This window comes from Loxodonta africana, chromosome 20 (assembly GCF_030014295.1).
Source record: "Loxodonta africana isolate mLoxAfr1 chromosome 20, mLoxAfr1.hap2, whole genome shotgun sequence".
In the NCBI taxonomy this organism is placed as follows: Eukaryota; Metazoa; Chordata; class Mammalia; order Proboscidea; family Elephantidae; genus Loxodonta; species Loxodonta africana.
In genome coordinates this window covers 40,953,760-40,978,422 of record NC_087361.1, presented here as the reverse complement: position 1 = coordinate 40,978,422, position 24,663 = coordinate 40,953,760, and the positions used below count along the sequence as shown (strand labels likewise).

The 24,663-nt window shown below is 36.8% G+C and overlaps 2 protein-coding genes across 8 annotated transcripts in view; one reads left to right on the top strand and one right to left on the bottom strand.

The window, feature by feature from the left end:
• TMPRSS15 (transmembrane serine protease 15) overlaps positions 1 to 12,193 on the top strand; it is a 135,581-nt gene extending 123,388 nt beyond the window's left edge. Inside the window, exons 22-25 of the mRNA XM_003410179.3 lie at positions 2,492 to 2,673; positions 4,389 to 4,484; positions 7,148 to 7,287; positions 11,912 to 12,193. Of these exons, the coding sequence (XP_003410227.1) occupies positions 2,492 to 2,673; positions 4,389 to 4,484; positions 7,148 to 7,287; positions 11,912 to 12,067 (574 nt within the window). The 3' untranslated portion in view covers positions 12,068 to 12,193. The remainder of the gene's footprint in view (positions 1 to 2,491; positions 2,674 to 4,388; positions 4,485 to 7,147; positions 7,288 to 11,911) is intronic.
• CHODL (chondrolectin) overlaps positions 10,635 to 24,663 on the bottom strand; it is a 30,662-nt gene continuing 16,633 nt past the window's right edge. For 3 of the 7 annotated variants that reach the window (XR_010318713.1, XR_010318715.1, XR_010318716.1), the window contains exons 4-8: positions 22,330 to 22,416; positions 19,840 to 19,942; positions 16,050 to 16,259; positions 11,905 to 13,754; positions 10,635 to 10,743 (exon numbers count right to left, since the gene is read on the bottom strand). Coding sequence is in view for 3 of the 7 variants with exons in the window: in XM_003410327.4 (XP_003410375.1) it covers positions 16,175 to 16,259; positions 19,840 to 19,942; positions 22,330 to 22,416 (275 nt within the window). In the remaining 4 variants the exon portion in view is untranslated. Of the gene's footprint in view, positions 10,744 to 11,904; positions 13,755 to 15,607; positions 16,260 to 18,166; positions 18,246 to 19,839; positions 19,943 to 22,329; positions 22,417 to 24,663 lie in introns of those variants that run through there. The other 4 variants (XR_010318714.1, XM_023548493.2, XM_003410327.4 and 1 more) reach the window with 4 other exon arrangements.

Below are 24,663 nucleotides of genomic sequence, written 5' to 3'. Positions count from 1 at the left end.
TAAATACATTCTAAATAGAATCCAAATAATGAGTTTTTATTCCATGGGCAAGTTTGACAGTTGTTATTTAAATGGCATATTTTTTATCCACATAACTAATTATAAACTTTATCAGCAATATTGTTCCCACTTGAATCGAATGTCTGAACGCTTGAGAGCAAGCATTTAATTATCTGTGACTAGTTTTCAGGAGATGTAAGTGGGCACTGGTAAAATCTGTGCCTGTGACAAAGCTGGAAACCCTGGTGGCGCAGTGGTTAAGTGCCACGGCTGCTAACCAAAGGGTCAGCAGTTCCAATCCACCAGGCGCTCCTTGGAAGCTCTGTGGGGCAGTTCTCCTCTGTCCTGTAGGGTCGCTATGAGTCGGAATCGACTCGACGGCACTGGGTTTGGTTTTTGGGTATGGCAAAGTCAGAAACACAACCAATTCTTATAAAAACCTTTAATTCACTGCTTCAGCACAGAGGTGGCCCATCAGAAATGGGAGGTATTCCATTGCTACAAAACACTTAGGTGAATTTCCTCAAATTTTAAACAGTGTGATGTTCAGTGGATGCCTTGAGTATTCTTTGGCTTTTCTGATGACTTCTACTGACCAAACACAATCCTCTGAGTAACAACACAAAGTGATGAATAAATACGTAGATATGGATGAAAAGAGACACAGACTTGGAATAATGATTTCCTTTATACATTTGTAGGTGACTTGCATTTTAACATTTGAAATACCATAGTAAACTAGGCATTTGCACCTGCTGAGGACTGAGTCAGTAGCTCTGCCTACACTTCCTATACTGAGCAGTCATTGAGTGCTACCCTTTATTGCGGATGTGGCTTAAAATTGGCTTAATGCCAACTGTTCTCTACTAATTTCTTACCGTAAAGCTGTTACAGGCCAATAGCATATTTAGGAGTCCCTGCACACTTTAAAAATATAATACACTATCCAACTGAATCTGCCCTATAACACAGATGTTATTCTTTACCAATACGTTATCAATGGCCAACATTGTATATTGAAAATTATTCAAGTTCATTGTATATGAAAAATTACTCCTATATTAGATTATATAGTCATATATTAGATTATATGGAAAACTATTCAAGTTTATTGTATATGGAAAATTATTCAAGTACATATATTAGATTATAAGCATCATAATCTGTTTCACTTCTTACCTTAGCTCTGCGTGAATCCAATGACCCCTTAAACAGGAGGCTGTTCTGGGCTTCCTTCCACTACTCCTACAGCTGCCCTAGTTGTCTGAAGAAGCACAAAACACAAGACACAGTCTCCACCATGGAATGTGATCTAAAGCAGTAGTTCAAGAAAAAATAGTTCTGAGATATCTATCTCGAAGATCTCTAGAAACTACCTGATTTGGGTAGAGAAGTTTTCTTAAACTTCTTTGTTATAATCATCAGGAAAAAATTAGAACCCTCTACCTGGTGGTGTAGTGGTTAAGAGTTACAGCTGCTAACCAAAAGGTTGGTAGTTTGAGTCTACCAGGCTCTCCTTGGAAACAGTATGGGCCAGTTCTACTCTGTCCTATAGGGTTGCTATGAGTCGGAATTGATTCGACAGCAACGGGTTACAGTTAAGTGGCCACACGTTAGCATAAACTTGGAATTTTCATTTTAAAAATTATTTTAAAAGCATTCCCATGCTCCATTCCATACTCGTTAAAGCACAGTGGGGTGCAGGAGGGGGAGCAGGGACCAATATGACTTAAAAGCACTCCAGGTGATTCCAATGTACAGCCAGCACTGAGAACCACAGTTGAGAACTAGAGAACAAGAGAAGGAATAGAAAAAGGTGAGAGCCTCATTAAGGCTTCCTCAATGACGTGGTCGAAGACATAAAAATTTAAGGAGTATTTTTTTATCATTGTAGAAATGTACATAACACAACATTAGCCAACTCCACATTTAGTAGTTTCTCAATTACATTAATCACATTGTGTAACATCAGCCGTATTTGTTGCCAAATTTTGCATCACCAGAAAAAAATTCACTGCTTCCTAAACAACGGCTCCTCCTCCCCGCATCCCTCCTGCCCGTGGTAACCACAAATAAACTTCAGTGTCTGTTCATTGGCCTATTCTTGTTATTTCACATGAGATCAGACAATATTTGTCCTATTGTGATTGACTTATTTCACTCAGCATAATGTTTTCAAGGGTTATCCAAGCTGTAGCATGCATCAGGATTTCATTTCTCATTATGGCTGAGGAATATTCCGTTTTATGTATGCACCACATTTTGTTTATCCACTCATCCATCAATGGATTTTTTTTTTTAGGTTGTTTCCATCTTTTGGCTATTGTGAATAGTGCTTCAATGAACACTGGTGTTAAGAATTATTTTTAAAGTATAAGTCAGCAGAGAAATTAAAGGAAAAATTGTTCTGAAATATCTCTCTCAAAGATCTCTAGAAACTACCTGACTTGGAGGGAGAAGTTTTCTCAAACTTCTTTCTTATAATCTTCAGGAGAAATTTAGAGCCCTCTAAGTGGAGCGCAAACCTGGGCCTGCACATGACATCAGATCTGACTTCTCCTCAAATAGTAACTCGGCGGATAGATCAAATTGTCATAAACCCACATTACACTAAACGAAGAAAGGACAGTGACATCGCCATGATGCACCTGGAATTTAAAGTGAATTACACAGGTAAAAGGAATCACTTCAAGTTGCCTAATCTGTTCAAATTAATTTAAAATTAGATTTGAAATATAATCGCTATTGATGCATTAATAACCCATAAAAGTTGGATAATTACTTACAAAAATAATTTAATCTTAATAATTTAAATAAAATTGAGGAATGGAGAGAAACATATTCAATTACCTTTATCAAGGTGTTTATATCTAGCTTTCTACAAGTTGACTAATAGAATAAAGCTCATAGAGCCCTCTACCACAGTAAACTTGAAGGAGCAGCCAGAGAAAATAGGTCATGTGATCATGCACGCTGTCCCTACTTCTGAGGGAAAATAATGGCAATCCATCGGCCACCAAGGCTAGAGTCAGACATAAACTGGGAGAAGAAGATATGGACTAAGAGTAAAGTAGTAAGAGGAATGAAGTTTCTAAAGGAGATCCAATAATATGAAGAGAGTAGCAAGGAGGACTTCCTCCAAATGCTTGGATAATCTGCACAAAATCACCAAAGAAAGTAAATGTTATCCCGAAGGATCCTCTTCAATCCCAACTTTACTCTAAAAATTTTCTCAATCCCAGTTAGGAGAAAGTGCTCCCGTCTCTGTGCTCTCATGGAATTCGGTCTGCAGGTATCACAGTATTTGTCAAAAGGGGACTATTACTATGGTTAGTTATATAGCCCTGTCCTACAGGTTAAGCACTGTATCGTACTCCTGGGTCTTACATGTAAGGGGTGCTTAATAAATGTCAGGCAGCTTGGAAATTGTTGCAGAAGGGCTTTAAAAGTCAGTGACCAATGTTACTGTTTCCAGAAGTACCCTGTAAAACAGTTCCTAAAGCTTTTTTAATGTGGAGATAATTGGAGAAAATCTAAAGAGCCTCAGCACATTTGCCCAAGTTTCCCTTAATTGACCCTGAAAAATAGACTTACCAAGATTTTCACAGAACTGCCACTATTTTCTGTAAAAAAACATGATTATTTAAATTTCAAATATAAATTATTAATTCCAGAAATAAGACAGTGTTTACACTACAAAAGATAAATCAGGAGACTAAAAAAAACCAAAAATAAACAAAAACAGTTGCCATCCATTCAGTTCAGATTCATAGCACCCTGCTGTGTGTCAGAGTAGAACTATGCTCCATAGGGTGTTCGATGACTGTGATCTTTCAGAAGGAGATTGCCAGGCATTTCTTTTGAAGTGCCTCTGGGTGGACTTGACCCAACAACCTTTCAGTTACTGTTTTAGTTAGCATCTGAACTGAGCTGAGTGCTTAATCGTTTCTGCCACCCAAGGACTCCTAGGGAACTAAATAACCCATAAATAAAAAAAAAAACTGTTGCCATCGAGTTGATTCTGACTCTTGGCGACCCTATAAGACAGAGTAGAATTGCCCCATAAGGTTTTCAATGAGCAGCTAGTGGATTTGAACTGCTAACCTTTTGGTTAGCAGCTGCGCTCTCAATCACTGCACTACCATGGCTCCAAGGAACTAAATAGGGTCCCCTAAAAGATCCTCAATGGTACCTAATTCGTTGTCAAAGAAGTGCTGTACTGAAATGCTTGTTTCCCCCAAGATTGATGTGTGAATACTGTTCAGACAGGAAAAAACAAAAATACAGAGATTTTTTTACATTAAATGTTTAAAATGATTTTGAAAACTTGTTAGAAATGCATGCATATCTGTTTATGTTGTTTTTGTTTGTTTTGTTTTATTTTTCAGATTATATACAACCTATTTGTTTACCAGAAGAAAACCAAGTTTTCCCTCCCGGAAAGAATTGTTCCATTGCTGGCTGGGGGACAGTTGTCTATCAAGGTAAATTATCAGACTCAAAAAAAGCTTAGTAATAAAAAGCATGCTTTTGTTACAGTCTTTTATTATTATAGTTTTGTAATTTTTCCAGATTGTATCGAGTGTATTACGAGTCTCTGGGTTATGAAAATGGCTAAGCATTTGACCACTAACCGAAAGGTTGGCAGTTCTAACCCACCCAGAGGTGCCTCAGCAGAAAAGCCTAGTCTTCTGCTTCCAAAAGTTCACAGCCTTGAAAACCTGGTGGAGCACAGTTTTACTCTGCAACACATGGGGTTGCCATGAGTTGGAATTGACTAGATGGCAACTGGTTCCTGGTTATAGAGTGTATTATCAAGCTACAGTCCTTATTAGAGGGGAAGACAAGGGTCCCCCAAACTCAGTATCTAATTTTAGTATTATAAATACTGTCTTAACGAGAAAAAAAATCTATTAAAATGAATATAAGCAAAGGTTAAAAACACTTATTTTTGTAAAGCAACATAAAGTTTCATGAAAAGGCAAATTATTACCTGTTACATTTGCAAAAATGATCTTTATTTATAAGATTTAGAAATAAATCTTTATAATGTAAAGACCTCACACTTACATTCCCTGAAATGAGAAGAGAATCCCTCTCAGCTTCAGCTTGCAAGATTCTGCCTAGTGGCAGGAAGAATAAAACATAGCAAAAATTTCATATTTAGGACTATAAATTGACATAGCATAGACCCACTAGCATTAACTAATAGCATGGTTTCCGAACAGAAAACCACAAAAGAAGAAGAAGAAAGCAGTTGCCTTCGCGTCAATTCTGACTCATGGTGACCCTATGGAACACAGAGTAGAACTCCTCCATAGGGTTTTCAAGGCAGTGACCTTTTGAAAGCAGAATGCCAGAAGGCCTGTCTTCTGAGGAACCTAACGTTGTTGTTAGCTGCTACCCAGTGGGACCGGAATCACGGTGACCCCGTGAACACAGATGGGACCATTGTCATTCAGAGGGTTTTAATTGGCTGATTTTTGGAAGTAGATTACCAGGCCTTTCTTCCTAGTCCCTCTGTTCAGCATCATAACAACACACAAGCCTCCACTGGCAGACAAGTGGTAACTTCATTTGATGTCTATTAGCTAATAATAGAAACTGGGTCTCCTGCATGGAAAGAAAGAACTCTACCACTGAATTACCACTGCCCTTGAGGTGATATTAGTTAAATTAAAGCAATAGGTGAACTTAAAACAACTTTACTGAAATGTTTATGCATGTTTGTGTGTGTGTGTGTGTGTGTGTGTTCTAAATTGGCCTCTTGGTAACTTATGGTGACAAATATTAAATATAAGGACATTGCTCACATTTTCCTGTACCAAAGAGTTTTATCATCTACTTAACTTTATTTTTTTTATTCATTGACAAGTACCAAAAATGGCCAAGATTTTTATTATTATAAAGCTCATGTCCACCAGCCCATCTGTGATCCTCGTAAGATGACAGTGAGACGTTGACTTTCCCCCTCCATCTCAACCTCACCAATCATTTTTTTAGCTTACAGTTCATTGTCAAACTGTGAAAGTCTTCCAGTTCTTGGCTGATCGGGCTGTTGGCACTGGCTGCCAAAAGCCATTTGTGCACATACTCTCCCAACTCGTGTTCAGCGTCATACTTGTACCTTGAAATTAGCCATGGTTGCAGTGTTTACACCATGCAATTTGACAAACCCTGGAGAGCCAGTTGTTAAACATTTACCAACACAGCACTGAGTCATACACTGCTTTGTATCTGAGTTGTATGCACATGTATACACACACATACACACACACACACACACACACACTTGCTTATTTCCTCAATTCTTTTAATGCATGGATTCAACTTAGTTGGAAATAAAGTCAGAGGCATTTTTGCGACAACACTGGCCATCATATGGACTCCCTTATCCTCATCTCTTTGTCTCTCTTGAGCAGCCAAATAGAGGTGCTAATTATTGGAAAGTGCTTATCAAGTACTTTTTCCAGGGCACTAGATGTTGGCTTCTTTTATATTCCTTTTGGGATTAGTATTTCAGAAGACAGGCTCATGCTTTCAGTGGATGAATCATTTTATAAACAGCGTGGAAGTACACTCTGCTACCCAAATGCCTCCTTTCTCTTCACCGCAGATGTGGATGACAAGCTGATTGCCTTTAGACAGGGCACAGTTCATCTGAGCTTTGTCTTCTGTTCAGTGAACACCTGCTCGCTTACACAGCACCTCAAAGAAGCTGAATGCCCTTCTAGGAGAGAGCACCTCCTCAGGTGCCAGATAAAAAGCGCCTCAGGATTTCTGAGCCATTGCTAATTTCCATGAATGAAACTCTTTGTGTTGGTGATTTTTTTTTTTTTTTTCATGAGCAATCCCATAACTGTTTAAAATTACTGAAAATACCTGAAAACCATCTAGTCCCATCCACCATTCCTGCTAGCCCTTAGGGAAGAAAGAAATACTTTAATATTATCCATTTGGCAAAAATCCACAGATGGGCTTTATTATGTGCTTTAAAGTGGAAAGTTGAGCATTTAGTTGTATTCTACATACCCACAGTACTCGATAATGAGAGTGAAACGTCGGAAGAAGTAAGACTGATGGTGGTTTATTCAGGGTACGTGTTGATCACTGCTGACTGGTTGGTTGCATTATCCATTTTGAACAGGTTCTACTGCAGACATATTGCAAGAAGCTGTTGTTCCTCTTCTATCCAATGCCAGATGCCAACAACAAATGCCAGAATATAACATTACAGAAAGTATGGTATGTGCAGGCTATGAAGAAGGCGGAGTTGATACCTGTCAGGTAAATATATAAAAGTGCTCATGCTACCTTTCCAGAAAGTGTTGCTATGCAATGATTTCATTACTTAACAATAATTTGGGAGCAAAGAAATTATCAAGGTCCCATAAACTTCACCTATTATTTTAAACATATATTCTAGATAGAGAAAAAGAAACCTTGCCAACTGTGACCTTTTGCCTGTATTTATGGTCTATTTGCTTAGTTCTCCTGAGTGCCTCTGAGCATTAGAAAAAAAAAACTAGTGTTTAAGAACAAGGGTTACAAATCAGATGTCCTTAGGAACTAGGCATAAAATGTAAAGGTGCATGTGTGAGGCAGACAGGTAAAATAGGAAGTGGAAGGCCTGAGGGTGACCCAGAGATTGCACACCTCAGCTAAAAGCATTGACTTTCAAGTCATTTTAAACACTAGGCAAAATTTTCAAAATTGATTTAAAAAAAATAAGTTCATGAGCCAATTTGGTTCATGGGTCTCTAATTTTCAACCCTGGTTTGGTATTCAGTTACCTGAAACAATATCTAGATGAAAAACAACCGGAATAGAGCCAGTTCACAACAAACCGCTCACGGGGGAGCAAATGAAGAGCTTACAGAATAGCCTGGCATAACCCTAGCTCTGCAACTCCTATATGAAAATGCCCATATTGTCTTTTACATTTTATTTCAAAGGTGAAATGGCATGAACTCACTGCAGTGGTAATGTCAATATCACAATAAATTCTGTGTTGCAGTAGCTTTTGATCTGTATCGCTTTCAGAGAAAAGTCTTACAAACTACCCTCATTTAAGACAAAAACATCTTACGACTAGAAATAATTTAGACAGGTGTTAGCTCCTTAAACTCCATACACATTCCAAAAATGTAAAGTTAATTCTGTTAGATTTTAGCGTTATCATTAATTCTTCAGTGAGGCAAGGAGTGCTCATTTAACAGCATGGATTCTGTCTTTAGACTGCTCTCGTTTGGTTCCTGTTTTAATACTTATTGTTGGTGAGGCTTCAGACAAGTGACTTAGATTTTACTGGGAGGTTTAAATGAGGTGATACCTGAAAGGTGTAATGTGTACTCCCTGGGCCCGTGTAAGCTCTTAAAAATATTACCAGTTTTTATTATAAAACTTAGTAAATAAATTTTCTGGCAGGCATTGTGTATTTAAAATTAATAAAATCTTAACGCACTGAAGTCCACTGTGTTCGATTAAACTTGAAAGCATCACTGAACAAACGAATCATTTAAATGTCAAGTAGCAGTTCCCACTGTGGGAAAATGGTTTCATTTTTATTTTAGGTATAAACAACTCATTACATAGGTGAACATATATTAACACATTCATGTCATAATCATTTGACTTGACATAAGACTTTTTTAACATGTGCTTGTACGAAAAAATCTATATATGTATCCACTAGTTAAAGTTTACGCTTCAAGTCAGGCTAAACTTTCAGCTTAGTTTTGCATTTATTCTGCTTTGATGCACACTTAGAAATGCAAGACAAATGAGATAGCTTTTTTCTTGCTTAAAATTTATCTCTGTATCTTATACTTCCCTTTTAAAATGAAAAGTGTGATAAAGGTAAGATGTATTACCACTTAGGGAGAGATTTATAGAATTATCGTGCAAGAGGGAAATCAACTGTACAACTTCAATTATACTTAATGGGGGTTGTGTGGTAGACACCTCGAGCACTCAGCAGAAAATATGACTGCTGATACTATCGATGTTTGGGTTACATTAAGCCAATAACTCATACCAGATCCCTGAAATCTTATTTTGGCTCTGATTTCTATGGAGTTTAAATATGTTATTCATTAGCAAGTAAGAAAGCTCCCATACAGGACAATACCCATGTAGTTTAATTTTATCACAATCGAATAATCGATACCCTAGATGGTCACATGATTCTCTTTGTTCAGCCTTAATACTATGGTATAGAAAAGGCTTAACTGATTAAATAAGAATGCATTAGTTAAAATTATAAATCATTATACCAGTGGCTCTCAAAGCATGGTCCCCAATCCAGCAGGTCAGCATCACCTGGGAACTCGTTACAAATGCAAACTCTCAGATTCCACCTGAGACCAACTGAAGCAGAAAACCTGGAGGTGGAACCCAGCAAGGTGTGTTTAGCACACCCTCCAGGTGATTCTGAGTGGCTTGAGAACCACGGTTTAAAATAAACATGATCACCAATCATTGCCCTCAGATAGATAATAAAAGAAGGTATGAATTTTGTTATTATTTACAAATATAACATCTAAGGAGAAACATAAATTTAAAGTTAATAATTTATGTTCTTGGCATTCATTTATATTTTTTGAAGTACTTACATATCTCTGAGGTAAGTGTGAAAAGGAAATATCTACACTGATCAAATGGGAAAATTAAGGCAAAGGGAAGTTATCTAACTTATCTTAAATGGTGTAGTTGGATGATGGGAAGTGATTGAACCAGACCTAGGTCTCCCAACCAGGTAGACCACCCAGCAGTTAGGCCATAAGCCTTCTGCAGGCTTCTCTGAGTAACTGCAATTGATCCTAGGTAAGTCAAAATCCTTGTTCATGTAATCAATATCTGTATCCTATTGTGTATTAAAAAATTAAAATATGTTAGGAAAGTTGAAGAAAATCAAATGACTCCTTTTAATGCTATCTAACGTAACAGTCATCATGAAGATGGCACAGGACTGGACAGTGTTTCATTCTGCTATATATAGGTCACCATGAGTCAGAGCTGACTCGACAGCAGCTAACAACAAGGAACAATTAAGGGTTATTTTTAATAATTCCTAAGTCACATGTAACATTTGAGCTTGTAATTATTCTTACCTTTTTTGATACCATCCCACAAATATTTCTGAATCTGTATTATGGGCTAGACGTCCCTGGGTGGTGCAAAGAGTTAACACGCCAGGCCATTAACTAAAAGATTGGAGGTTCGAGTCCACCCAGAGGTGCCTCGGAAGAAAACCTGCCAATCTACTGAAAAATCAGCCGCTGAAAACTCGATGGAGCACAGTTCTATTGCGATGTACATAGCGTCACCATGAGTTGGAATCAACTGGAAGGCAATTGCTTGTTTTTGTTTTTGTTTCATTAATATGGGTTAAGGGTTTAGGATGCAGAGATAAATCACACTCCCTACCTTCAAATATGCCATGGGCTGCCAGAAGAATGAAGAAATCTGTCTTGAAAGAAGTACAGCCAGCTCCTTAGAAGCAAGGATGGTGAGACTTCATCTCACTGACTTTGGACATGTTATCAGGAAGGACCAATTCCTGGAGAAGGACATCATGCTTGGTAGAGGGTCATCGAAAAAGAGAAAGACCCACAAGGAGATGTATCGATAGGGTGGCTGCAACGATAGGCCCGAACACAACAGTGATTGTGCGGATGGCGCAGGAGTAGGTAGTGTTTCCTTCTGATGTATGTAAGGTAGCTCTGACAGTCTTGACACCACCTAGCAACAACAAAACAACTTTCAAATAGCTTCAATACATTTGTCTCATGTAGAATAGAGGTAAACTGTGGTTGTTGGTGCTATTTATACTCCTCATCCAAGAGAGAAAAAGTGCTTTTATAGACCACCTTTTGTATAGAACCCCAAAATAATAATGAATCAGGCAAAGTAATCTCTGACAATATTTTCAAACATGAAGCTTGGGGTGAAATATTCTATTGTGCCAGAGATTTTAAAGAAAGTATATTAAAAAAAAAAAAAAAGTTGGCCATCGATTTGACTCCTGGCTACCCCATATGCGTCAGAGTAGAACTGTGTTCCATAGGGTTTTCAATGGCTGTTCCATTCCGGAAGTACATCACCTGGACTTTGTGCCACCATGGTAAATTTAAAGAAGGCTTTACATTCCTCATAAATATAAAAAGGAATGGATTAATTTAAAAATGCATAATTAGCATGGGAAAAATACTTGTCAATTTTCTATCATTAAATAACAATACTTCGCATTATGTTTATTTACATTATACAGGACTACTCAGGTACAAATAAAATACATGTAATTAACTCTACCAGGATCTGCTGTATTTAATATTTAGCAAAATCAAAAACATTTCTTATCAGTTGAAACCTCAGATGAAAATACACGTGTTCCCATCACTAGAAATTTCCTCATAGTCTTGTCTATTTCAGTTGAAATATTAATTTTTTATATCTGACTGTGTGTCTAACGTTGAAAAGTTAATGCTACCCAAGAAAACTAAAATCACCTTTACATGTGACAAAGAGCATGATATGGGTAATTTGTTTTTTCATAAGGCTTACAGCATATCTACTTTAATAAAGCAATTGGCTTTTAATGTCTGTGTTAGAGAATTTCGTAGTAGCCATCAAAATGCCCTAATTACAGTGAGAAAAGTCTTGCTATAAGAGTGCATAGTAAAAAAATTAAATATGAACGCGTTTAGTTGTCATCGTTTCTCTGTCTCCCTACCTCGAAACAAAGGGTTCTTATTCTTCACTCAGAGCAATGCTGCGAATATAAACAAAACGACTTGCAATTAAATCGTATTTGTGAATCTGTGTTTTTTAGTTGAGTTGCTAAAAACATTTATATACATATATCAATTGACCACACATCTACAATTTTCTTTTCCAACTCACTCTTAAGGGAGATTCGGGCGGACCATTAATGTGCCAGGAAAACAACAGGTGGGTCCTCGTTGGAGTGACGTCGTTCGGATACCAGTGTGCACTGCCTAATCGCCCCGGGGTGTACGCCCGCGTCTCCGAGTTCACGGAATGGATACAAAGTTTTCTGCGTTAGTTTTCTAAACTGAACATGCAAGGCAGACAGAGTGCCCGTTCCACTCTAAGAAGCATGGAAATTGAGTTTTGTAAAAAGTTACGAAAAGCTTTTATTGTTACCTTTTTTTTAAACCACTAAAATGCTGAGGGGAGGGGAAGGGGGAACAAAAAACAATCTTTGCAATATAGAGGAATTTAAAAATGCATTTTGATTTTATTGTGAAAGCTGTTTTTTCACAGATAACATTTCCTTTGTTAGTCTTTTTTTAATCATTTTCTTTTATTCAAATGAATGTTATTTTAAACACATGTGTTCCTAGCACTAGTAAGTACCTTATAAATACTAGTAAATACCTTATAAAAAAAAAGATGGGGAGTTGCCTATTTCAGTCGAAATGTCAAGTTTTCCAAATCTGCTTTTTTTGGGGTCTAACATCGAAAAGTTAATTCTGCTCTAGAGAACTAAAATCCATTTTATGTGTGAGTTTTTAATTTCTCTAAATAGCATTAAAAAAATAGCATACTATGGAATAATTTGCCTTTTCCATAAAGCCATTCATGATTCTTAGAGGCTATCTATCTCCTTTAGTAAAATGGTTGGCTTCCCATTATCTAACTACAGCATTTCCCATAAACATACGCTTAAGAAAGTTTGAGAAAAATTAGAAAAAGAAGTGAATAAACTTTTTCCCACAGCCTGTTATTCTTTGAAATAAATTGCTATAAACTCTTTCTGGCCTAGCTTGCTATTATCAGAATCTTGAGTTTTTCTCTCAAAATACATTTCATTTCAAACTGAGCGTATCCTGAATATCTTCCCCACATCTAAAAAATACTTATTTCAAACTCATATCACATAAAAAACATAGCGGGGACTAAATTGACTGTACATTCCTCTCAAATGATCTAATTATACAACACACAAGCACAAGTCCAGCATCAAAATAACAGGTAAATTAACTGAAATTGTCATTTTTATTGGATTTTTTTTACCTGGATTATGTTGACTGGCCATTGAGTTCAAGATAACATTTTTTAAGTCTCAAAACAAAATGAAACAAAACAAGACCCTCAGACACATCAAAGAAATGCAACTATTATTACAAATGTTTCCCTTGATTTATGTGTGTTACAGTGAATATTGCTAACATGTGAAAAACCTATTTAGACACAGCTGAATTGCCCATTAGAGGGTAAAAATGTGGAATAAATGAATTTGTCTCACGGCTTTAATCTGTTGGATCATTTCCAGAGTCAGTGTAAACCTCAACTTAGCTTATCACACAAAATCTGTCAATTTATTTAGGGAGACAAAATTCATGCCTTTTTATGCATAATGCAAAAAAAAAAAATACATCTTGCATGTGTGTTCATATAGGCCAAAATGGTGGAAGAGAGTAAGGAGGAAAGCAATTGAAAGAGACTAATCAGTGTGAATTGGCCGTAAGGAAGAAACTAGACTTGAACTATACCTGGAAACCAAAAAAAAAGAAAAAAAAAAAAACCAAACCCCTTACCATCAAGTGGATTCTGACTCCTAGCGATCCTAGAGGACACAGTAAAACTGCCTCATAGGGTTTCCAAAGACCATCTGGTGGATTCAAACTGCCAACCTTTTGGTTAGTAGCAGTAGTTGAATGATTATTATGGATGGATCAAAGTGGGTATTGGAGACCACCGTGCAGGTTGGAGTGATTCTGAAGGTTCTGGGAGAGAGAACAATAGAAGATCATGGGTTGTCATACCAAAAGGCTTGTTAGGGAATAGCCAGAGAAGGGAAAAATGTCCTATTAAGGAGCCATGGCCAGATGATTGAGGACCACAAATTCCAGGTCAACAATTATGGAAACCATTCTTCGAGCAAAAATTGGCAGTGCCCAAACATACTATTATATATTTTGAGGCCTTTCCAATGACTGATCTCAACAGTTAGGAAGAACGGAGCAGCAGGTGTAGGCTATGTTGTTTTTACTCTGGAGATTGTTCCGTATTTCACTTGCATTTTCAAAACACATATTAAAAACCAAAACCAAACCCAGTGCCATCAAGTCAATTCTGACTCATAGCGACCCTATTAAAAGTATGTTCAGAAAATACATATTCTGAAAATACAAACACTCACAGTAAATAAACCATGTACTCCTTTTTAGTTTTCAAAGGTTAACTAAAATTTTAAGAACGCCCTGGTCAGCCTCATTACTATCTTCTGTAAGACAGAGATTCATTATGCCATTTCTAGTCACTTTATGGATTTAGTAACTGATACCAGAAGAGTTGTTCAGACCTGGATAAAGACCAAGGCTCTTTCCCATTGCTATGTTGCTTCTGCCAGGACTACTAGCTATCGTAGCCCTGGATGGCAGGAACAAAGAAGAAAGCCTAGTGCCTTTCCCATCAAATCCTGACTGAAGGGAGAACTATGTGATGGCAGGCTGGGGGCAGCTGGTATTCCTTTATGCCCAGGAGGATGGGTAGCCAAGAAAAAAAAGAGGAGTACTAGATCTAAGCTTGGAACGCAGCTGCCCATTCTTTTAGTCTCTAAGCAGCTGAAAAGGGGTCAGTGCCCACTAATTTCTATTTTACGTCTTTGTTTTACCAACCAACCCTAGTTGTGAATTGGGTCCAATGAAAGAACTTTATTATCTAACTGAAAAGAACTGACAGAGAAAAGATTAGGTTTTAACCATTCTATTACCACAGCTTCCATTCTTACCATGCTGTAACAGTGATTCGTTTTCATCTTCATGTATTGAGGCAAATATATCTGTATTTTGTTAATTTAAGAGATTTAGACAACACCAATGATCATTCTTCAGAAACAAGAACTCTTTTATTTGGTTAAAAGGTGCACGGGGACATTTGAAGACCAGATAGTTACAACTCTCTCTTGAGAAGAAAGAATCACAAACATTGAAGAAATTGAGAAACGAGCCTCAGTTTTTTCTCCCAGCCAAACTCTTATCAATTAAACCCAATCACTGATCACCTTCAACCCATTTTCACACTAATTCGTAGGCTCTTTCCTTGCTGAAATGTCAGTTTGCTGTGATTGCCTTCACACTAATGGTGACCACTCTATGACCTCTATATATGCCCACAGAGGATAAACACAGCAACGGGAAACCTTAGGTTGACTCTGCAGCTATCTGCCTCCAGCGTTAATCCCAGACCCCAAACAACCATTGTTTTATGGGCAAGGGAGGGACCACATCAATTCCAGAACCCTAAGAGAGCTACTTGTAGTTATATAAGCAACATGTGAAGACATATGATTTATATTGTGTACGCCACTTCTTTTGTTCTAAATTGAGTGTATTTATTATTTATACAGCCATTAATAAAGTTATCTTATTACAAAATCTGTTGAATTTTAAACTAAAAATCATTGTAAGGCACATGTCTTGCACAATTGAAATTAGACAATTCTTGCCTCTAAGTAAAATATCTGAGTAAATTTATATGTACCACAGTTAACGAAATAGTTTCTTATTTCTGAAGAGATTTCCTCAACCTTGTCCGACAAAAAGCAGAAACTGAAAGAAAATGACCATTTATTTAAAAAAAAAAAAAACTTTCTCCTGTGATAATACTTTGTAACTATGTGAATTCAGATGCCAACGGTGATAAATTTGTTCAATGAAAACACTGATGTATTGAAAAATGAAACACCATAACGATAGATACAGAACAGTCCATTTTTACCAAACACTTAGCAAAGGCAAAACATTTTGCACACTGCACATTTCAGTACAACTGCCATTACATTAACTAGATTACAACTTAGGAAAAGTGAAAGAAATAAAAATAACTGCTTCTGACACACATATTCCTGCCATGCTGGCAGCAATTTTAGCTCCAGGTCCATCCCACTGACTTGAAGTTTGGACGCATCCTTTAGCAAAATAAGCACGTCTCACTGCTTTTTCAGCACAGCACGTTTTGTAAAGGAAACAATAAACATATAAAAGTTATTTTAATATTTGCCTCAAGGGGGAGCTTACAGTTCACCTTGCAGATCCATTGGTATTTCAAGCCATTCCAAGCTAATGCTCTGATGCCATTCCTTATACAAATCCAGAATTATAAAACTCTTATTTTTTTTTTCTGGAGTCAACTCAGTGACTCATTATACTTCCATGCTACTTTCTTTTCTGGTGCTCTTGGAAATCCACAATGTGGACTGGTTTGGGCTAGTTTTTGTTCTTCCTTTACTGAAAAACATAAGAAAAAGCAACTTCAGTATATGAGACTTCATATAAAACGAGGCATGCATGGGTCCAAACGGAGATATCTCAGACCCTTATTTATAAAAGGGTCCTTCTCTTCTCACCAGCATATTTCTTTTTCATTCCTACAAAAAACTCTACATTATTCTGGTGTATGAAGATGGTAAACAGTTCCTATACAATGTTGGAAAAAACACAAGGTATCTTTATTAGATCCTCCATAATTTAGAGTTTAGACACACATACACACACACACACACATAAACTGCTCTGCCATATTACCCAAATGTTCACTTGAATCACCAATACATCTTTTTTTTTGATCAGTGATTTTTGAAATCTTGCTTTTTGAGGATTGTGCCACTAATGTATGCTGAACTTAACGTCAAATCACCAAAACAATAATTTTGTACAAAGTGTAAATTAATTTCCATCGAGTCAATTCCAACCCATGGCAACCTCAAGTGTGTCAGAGTAAACCGTGCCCTACAGGGTTTTCAATGGCTGTTTCAGAAATATGTCACCAGGCCTTTCTTCTGAGGTCCTTCTGGGTGGACTTGAACATCCAGCTCTTCAGTTAGCAGAGAATATTAATCATGTGCAACACCCAGGGACTCTGTACTAAGTGTAAGGGCCTACCTAACCACCTCTGCCTATCAGTTTCCCTGTCCTATAGTTGTTATTTGATCCCTGAGCTTACTTTTGCCTCAATCTCTGAAACCAATGTACTTCAATAGAATATAGGTCTTGGTAATTTAGGAGTATCTGAGGAGCTCTGGCAGGCCTGGTGGTGTAGCTGTTAAGAGCTCGGCTGCTAACCAAAGGCTGCCAGTTCAAATCCACCAGCTGCTCATTGGAAACTCTATGGGGCAGTTCTACTCTGTCCTATAGGGTTGCTATGAGTTGAAATCGACTCAACAGCCGTGGTTTTTGGTTTTGTTTTGTTTTTTTGGTTGAGGTCCTCTAGATCTTAGACTCCACTCTTGCCAGACTTAGACCCACATTTTCAGCCTTGCCTTAGAGCTGTGGTATCTTCTAAGCCACTTTCCTTTAAATGACCACTTCTCAGGTAAACCCATAGCTGCGTTTACCCAAGTCATTCTCTAACATACTACCCGTGAAGCTCTAGATTCCTTTGGTCTAGTTTCCCTAAGAATTATCCCTCTTAGGGATTACTAATCACTGCTTATCCCTATTTACCTTGTTTGCACTTCCTTCCTCCCCTAACCTCCTCCACCGCCCGCACTCGCCTCACTTCCCTTGGCAAGACTTCTTCCCAATCCCATCCTTTCCTGCCTACCAGACACTGCAGAACTTCTTCAAAGACAGAAAATGAAATATTCTTAAACATGTCTGACCATTACAATTTTATAAACATATCTATTTCACTTCATTTTAACTGTAACTAAAAATATATACTAATATTATTTATAATATACTAATATATTGTTGGAGACTTAGTGGTGCCATGGTGAAGGGCTCGGTTGCTAACCAAAAGGTCAACAGTTCAGATCCACCAGCTGCTCCTTGGGAACCCTACAGGGTTGTAATGAATTGAATCACCCCAACAGCATCGGGTTTGGTATGGTTTGTCAATATACTGTTGTTATTAATAAAGCATTATGCCCAAATTATAAGTTTCAGAGATTTGAATACAAATAAGTAGGTGCAGTGCATTTGTAGTCCATGACATTATCCAACATGAGTGGAAAAGAAGTTAAGCAAAGTTGATGAAAAGTACAAAGTTTTAAGAATGGTGAAAAGCAAGTGGTAAAGTTATTAATGTGGCTTTTGTGAAGAGTTAGTATTTCACTTAAGAACTACCCCCAGTTAAGGAAACATAAGTTATTATTTTGAACATGACATGGAATGACAGAAATCATCATGTGTACCAGATTGGAATTTAAACTTTCTGCAAGGCACTCAGATGATAATGGAGTTGAGTCTTTGCTGAAGTTTCTCCTTGCTTTCCTGGAAGAAAGGAAAAGGGCAGGATCTAAGAACGAATGAATGAAGTACTACGCTAATTCTGGCATTGGGAGATGTTCCATTTTGGTTTATTTTCTCTTCTGGGAATTTCCCACCAGTGAAAATTCCACAGATCTTAAAGGTGTAAAAACCTGAAAGGCCTTTGAATGAACTGAATCGCCACAGTAATACGCTATTTAGAAGAAAGAAGGAACACACGCTTTGGAGAAATCTCAGTTACTTGGCATTTTAGTCATTTTCATTTTTAAAATGTAATGGTATAAATTACATTTTTTTTACTTTTTTTTTCAATCTCATTTGTTATTTACAGTTCTTCCTAAAGAGTTTGGCTAGGATGTCAGATTCTTCCTCAGTTTCACTGCTTTTCACAGTGATAATTCATCCTTCGAGGTATAGTCTAGGGAATAAAGTAAGAAACTGGATTTTTTACTATTGTTTTTATTCCGTACAGAATATTGAAAAATAAATATTAACTCAATATATATTGGAAAGCCAAGATGCCACAAGCTATATTATTAATTTGCAGGCTTCACTTATCATCATTCAAAATGTTTGAATTAAATATCCAGTAAAACAGTTGAAATCGTTTTAAAAATTTATATGGACCATTTAGAACTTAAATCCCCACCCCCACCTTGGGGCCGTTGTGCCTTAGTAGGTTCTTTAGGGTTTATTTCAGGAAATGAAGAAGATGAAGTAAAGTGAAAAAAAGAAAATGACATTATTTGTAGGTCCTTTTTCCCTGAAGGAGGCATTCCCATGATCGATTCTTATTAAAACATGCTGACAAAGATGCATAGTTTATTTTAGCAAACATGCTTTTATTTAAACCTATCGCCGTTTCCTTCTTCCTCTGATACATATTTACATTTCATATATTAAATTTTTTTGACAAATAGACACTCAGAAAAATTTTACCTCTCTAACTCAAGGGTATGGATTAGCAGATATAAAGGTCAGAATATTCCCAAGAAATTTGGCTATTAAAATATATATTTTATTTCAAGGTACTTGCCCCAAAGTGACCTTTTTTTTTTAGCATTGCATTTTATTTTCTCTAATTAAAATATCGTGTGAAATAAAATAAAAGCCTACGCCCTGAAATTTTGAAAAGGCACTACAACGTACACCTATAATAATCAAGGCTTCCATATAATTTGATGTCAAGAGCAAAACGTTTAGCATTAATAATTATACTTAAAAACAAGAGACCTCATATAGTGCAGCGGTATAAGTTGTAAGCTTACCAACATTCAAATTTAAGATCAACCACGTACACTAGCTGTGGAATCCATGGAAAATTGTTTAACTTATCTAATCCACCATGTTATCAGCTGAAAAACAGAAGTACCTACTTCATATGACTACTGAAGATTAAATGAAATAGTGTTTGAATTCTTTAACTGAGGTATATCTTGTTGGATTGCCTATCCTGGATTGTACTGGCAAATATGGAAATCAGGATTTACTTAAGACAAATAAGCACATAATGAATTTCATTCTAATATTTTTAAACAAGTTCTGAAAACCTACTTAAAAAAATTTCAACTTGTTTCTACGTATGTGAATTATTTACCTTCTATGAATCATCTGGAAACAGCATGTGCCAAAAGCAACCAGTATCAATAAGAGCAGTGGTATGGTTGGTATAACAACATAAATCAGATTGGGAATTATGCCTGCAAAAGAAAACCTTCTTAATGCACAAACATCACTGAGGCAGGATTCGAACATCGAAGTTCTATACACATTTTCCAAAAATGTGAGGTTAGGTAGAATTACTATCGACAAATAGATTCCCAATAAGTTTCTTCCCCAAATACTAAGTAATGTAATGAAATAATATATCTGTGCTTTGGTGAAAATTAAAAACAAAATTACCCTGCACTTGCTGCCACACTCCAATTCCATGTTCACACATCCAGAGCTATTATTAAATCTGCCATTCAGATATAGGCCAGTTTTTATAATATATTATTAATCTTATCTATCTCACTTCCTTAATAATTCTTAATCACTACCTAGGAAAAAAAAAAAAAGTACTGACTACTAAAGAGTAATAATTATTAAAATTGTTCTTGATGTTTTTGGATAAATAATTTTCCAAGGCACTAAGCTCAGTGCCTTGATGATATGTAAGAGCCTCTGGGATTAAACCAAGATATATAAATATTAACTGATGATAAATTCATAACCAGAGACATAAGGCTCCAGAGGGACAAAGACTTGATATTAATTAGATTCTAAAGTAAATTATTTTTAAATCCTGTTTCATCACACTTGATAATGTTAGATAGTCTTAGTAAAATCAAGAACAATTGCCACACTAAAGTCCCATACAGCTTAAAATGACTATATTAAACATTTCTGAATGTCATAAGAGGGAAAAACTCCTAATATACTGATTTAGTAATATCAGCCATATTTACTAAATATTTGCTTAAATCAGGCACTTGAAAAGTGAAAAATGATTAGGCTTAAGATCATGTTCACAGAAGAAAAGCAAATTGAAAAAACGTGCATATAGCTTGCACATTGAACACTATCATCATTATTAACCTACATAATTCTGGCCAAAGTGGACTAGACTTGGATCCTACTATCCATCTAACTGGGCATTACTTCCTCTATTAAAAGAAGAGGACACAGTAGCTGAGGCCCAGTGGTGCAGTATTTTGGGGATAATTTGCTATCTTTCTATCCACTCTCTTGAGTCTCCAACAGGTGACTTCAAGCATTTTAAGGATTCAAGAAATACTTCCCTTTCTTTCAAAATTCTATTAAAACCAAAAACACTAAACCTGTTGCCCTCAAGTTGATTCCAACTCATAGCAACCCTATAAAAAAGAGAATAAAACTGGATTCAAATTGCCAACATTTTGGTTTGCAGCCAAATGCTTAACCACTGTGCTACCAAAAAAAAAAAAAAAAATCCCATTATGATCCCTTATATAAAATACGAAAGAAAAAGAGAACATATGTTCTATTTTTTCATGGGTTTCAGATTACCTGTGGATAGATTTTTAAACTGTGAGGCACAAAGCAACTAGGATAAATAAAAGTTTCTGTCCAATTGGCAAGCTGAGAAGAGCTTGTAACTGATACTGAGCGCCATTTCTGACTTACTTAAAATTGGCGTTAAAAAAAAACCTGTTGCTGTCGAGTGGATTCCAACACACAGTGACCCTGTAGGACAGAGTAGAACTGCCCCATATGGTTTCCAAGGAGTACCTAGTGGGTTCAAACTGCTGACCTCTTGGTTACCAGCCATGGCTCTTAATCACTATGCCACCAGGGTTTCCACTGTGCCACCAGGGCTCCACAACAGGCATGGGGGATTGTAAGCCAGCTCAGACTGGCTCTTGAGAGCTCACTTCATGCATCTCTTCCCAACCTGCTGTTCACTTTGGTGGGTTGAAATCAGCCAAACCAAAACTAAATCCATTGCTGCCGAGTCAACTCCGACTCATAGCAACTCTATAGGACAGGGTAGAACTGCCCCATAGGGTTTCCAAGAAGTGCCTGGTGGATTCGGACTGAGTTGAGCTCTTAATCACTGTACCTCCAGGGCTCCTGAACACTGCAACTCCAGGGCTCCTGATATCTGCCAGAGTGAGAGTATTTACACCAAGAAAATGGGAAAAGGCTACAAATGAGGGCTTTATCTCTTATTTTTCTTCTTCCCCGCCCCAGTCTCTAAACATTTACCAGCATACCACTGTTTGCAGGCCAATGAACGTGCTAGTTTACATCATAATGACTACACAATGTGGAAGGAGTTTCTGTGGCTGGGTTTTTAGTGGGATTACTTAGTTCAGTGCCAGATCCACTGGAGGGGAAAAGCTGAAGAAAACAAAGCTGGTTCTTCTATTCAAAAACTAGCTTAGGATCCTTTGCTCTAACCTACTTCCGTAAAGGTGACGGTCAGAAGGAAAGCTCCACGGGCCCCTATTTAGCACAGCAGCTCCCAAAACAGCAGAAGTTTCACTGGAATCAACTTGAAACAAATTTTGAAAATACAGTTTCTGTAATTGATGCAGGACTTAAAGACATATGAGCTCATTACCTGCTTCAGTAACAACAACATTTTGATGGGTGTCTCCTGGTTGATTTGTAAAATAAGGCTTTTCTACAGGAGCAGTTGGATTAATTTCTGTAAATAATACAGTACAGGCAGCATATATAGTGATAAACAGAAGAAATGCAAGATTAGATAACATAAACTGTTATAAAACAATATAAACAACATGTTTTGATTTCTGAACAGTTTTCAGTTAAAACATATATACTGAATTTAAACAACGTTTGATTATCGTTGAATAAAAGATCCACTTGGCGAATGACCCCCAGGAACCCAAAACTGTGTTTTGGCCATTAACAGCAGGACTAGGTTGATGACAGTCAGGGCCCTGCTACCAGCAATAATGACAAAGCAGGACAAAGGGAAGCAAGATCAGTGAGCATAGAAATGTGAGACACTAAATGCCCTTCAAAGACAAGCAAAGATGTTTTCTTTACTAATATTAGCGTACTATGTATGTTTCTCCTTGCAGTCATCATCAACAGATGAGTGTATGTGGATTGCATTTGGAATTGACGATTCAAGCAACAACGTTCTGAAGCACAAGCATTGGCATCCTCAGATCTGTTTTCCAATAGTCTACCTCTTTAAAAATAATAATGAACTAAGACTTGCCGGTGGCTTCTTTTCCCGGTTTTCTGAGATGCCATCTCTTCCACTGGCACATACTTCAAAAACTGTTGAAGTTTCTCACCATGATCTGATACCGCTGTCTCCCCCACCCCCAAGGTACTCTCTGTTAAATTAATAGATTCAGTAAACGTAAATTGAGCTAGTAAGAAAGAAGCCCATAAGTGTGTTTTCATTTGTTTCAAATGTGTAATTGTTTACTTTTGTCAGTAGATGGCAAAGAGAAAACACACACAGCATCTTGAGACTATTAAAGTATTGCTGATGTAATGTTTATTACTCTAAAATAGTATCATAGTTGCCCATTCATTGGGTATTTAATCATACACCATCCTCTAGTAACATTTATTATTCTTGTATTTTACCCAGACACCATTAAAAGCTTTCAGATTCAGTCTATACTACACTCACTTTTCTACACTATTACATAACTTAGTCAATTCTATGCCTGGAGGTGCTCAACTGGTATTTGCTGAACAGATAATACAGATATTATGCAATTTGCCAATAGAAAACTGGTTATTTTAAACAAAATTTTAATGAATGTTAAATTAATTCAATTGCTGGTCAAGTTGCAAAATTTAGAAACATAATACTGTATATGCTATTTCTAATGTCTACGAACAGGAGTATGTAATGCAATTTTAGTGAATAAAAAATTAAAGTGAAAAGTATCTTTGGATGACACTAGTAGACCCAAAGAATACATACGCAATTCATGGGATTATAACAGAGAAAGGCGGAGAGTGAGAAAACTCTGAAGTGAATTACTCAGTTTCTTCATAGCTGGGTTAATTTTTTACCACTTTGGGTAACATTAGTTATGCTATTAGACAGTGTGTGAGTCAAATCAACAGCCACTGATTTTGGGTCCTGCTAGGTGGCGCAAACAGTTTGCACTCAACTACTAACCTAAAGGTTGGTAGTTCAAACTCACCCAGCCGTACTGGGGAAGAAAGGCCTAACAATCTAATTCTGTTCAGATTATAGCCAAGAAAACCCTTCTACTCTGAGTTTCTAAACCGTTTTACTCTGAGTTTCTAAACCATTCTACTCTGTAACACGTGGGGTCACCATGAATTGGAATCGACTCGATGGCAATAGGTTTAGGAACAGCAAAAAAGAGGCAAAATTCAAATCACTCAGTAGTTCTGGAAAAGCCAAACACCAACTACAGAAGCAAGGAATTTAACCAACCTGAAGGTCCTTTACAAAGCTGACACTGACCTTAAGAAAGGTTAACTAAATAGAAAATAAAGATGAAAAGACTAAAAATTAAAATAAAGAATAAAAATTCTATGCACATTAAGGTCAACAGTTAAACTGTATGTTTGCGTCAAGAACAAATACATAAAAAAAAGTCATCCATAAAGTACAGATTATTTAAGGATATAGGTAGAATGTAGAAGATAAAGACAAATTAATTTTATGTTTTAAATGTTCTTCCATGAGTTACATAAACCTACGAGTAAAGAAGAATCATGGAGTCCATAGTCTTAAAGCATAGCAAGTTTGAATGAAAAATAAATAAGTAAGCAAAACAAATACATGAAGGGTCAGATAGTCCATCCAAGAGTTTTAAAGAAAGGAAAGTGCAATACTGTTTTAAGACCATTCTATGACATAGAATACATAGAGCGTCGCACATTTAAACTTTTGGAGAATTCCAACTTTGTTTTTCCAAGAAGA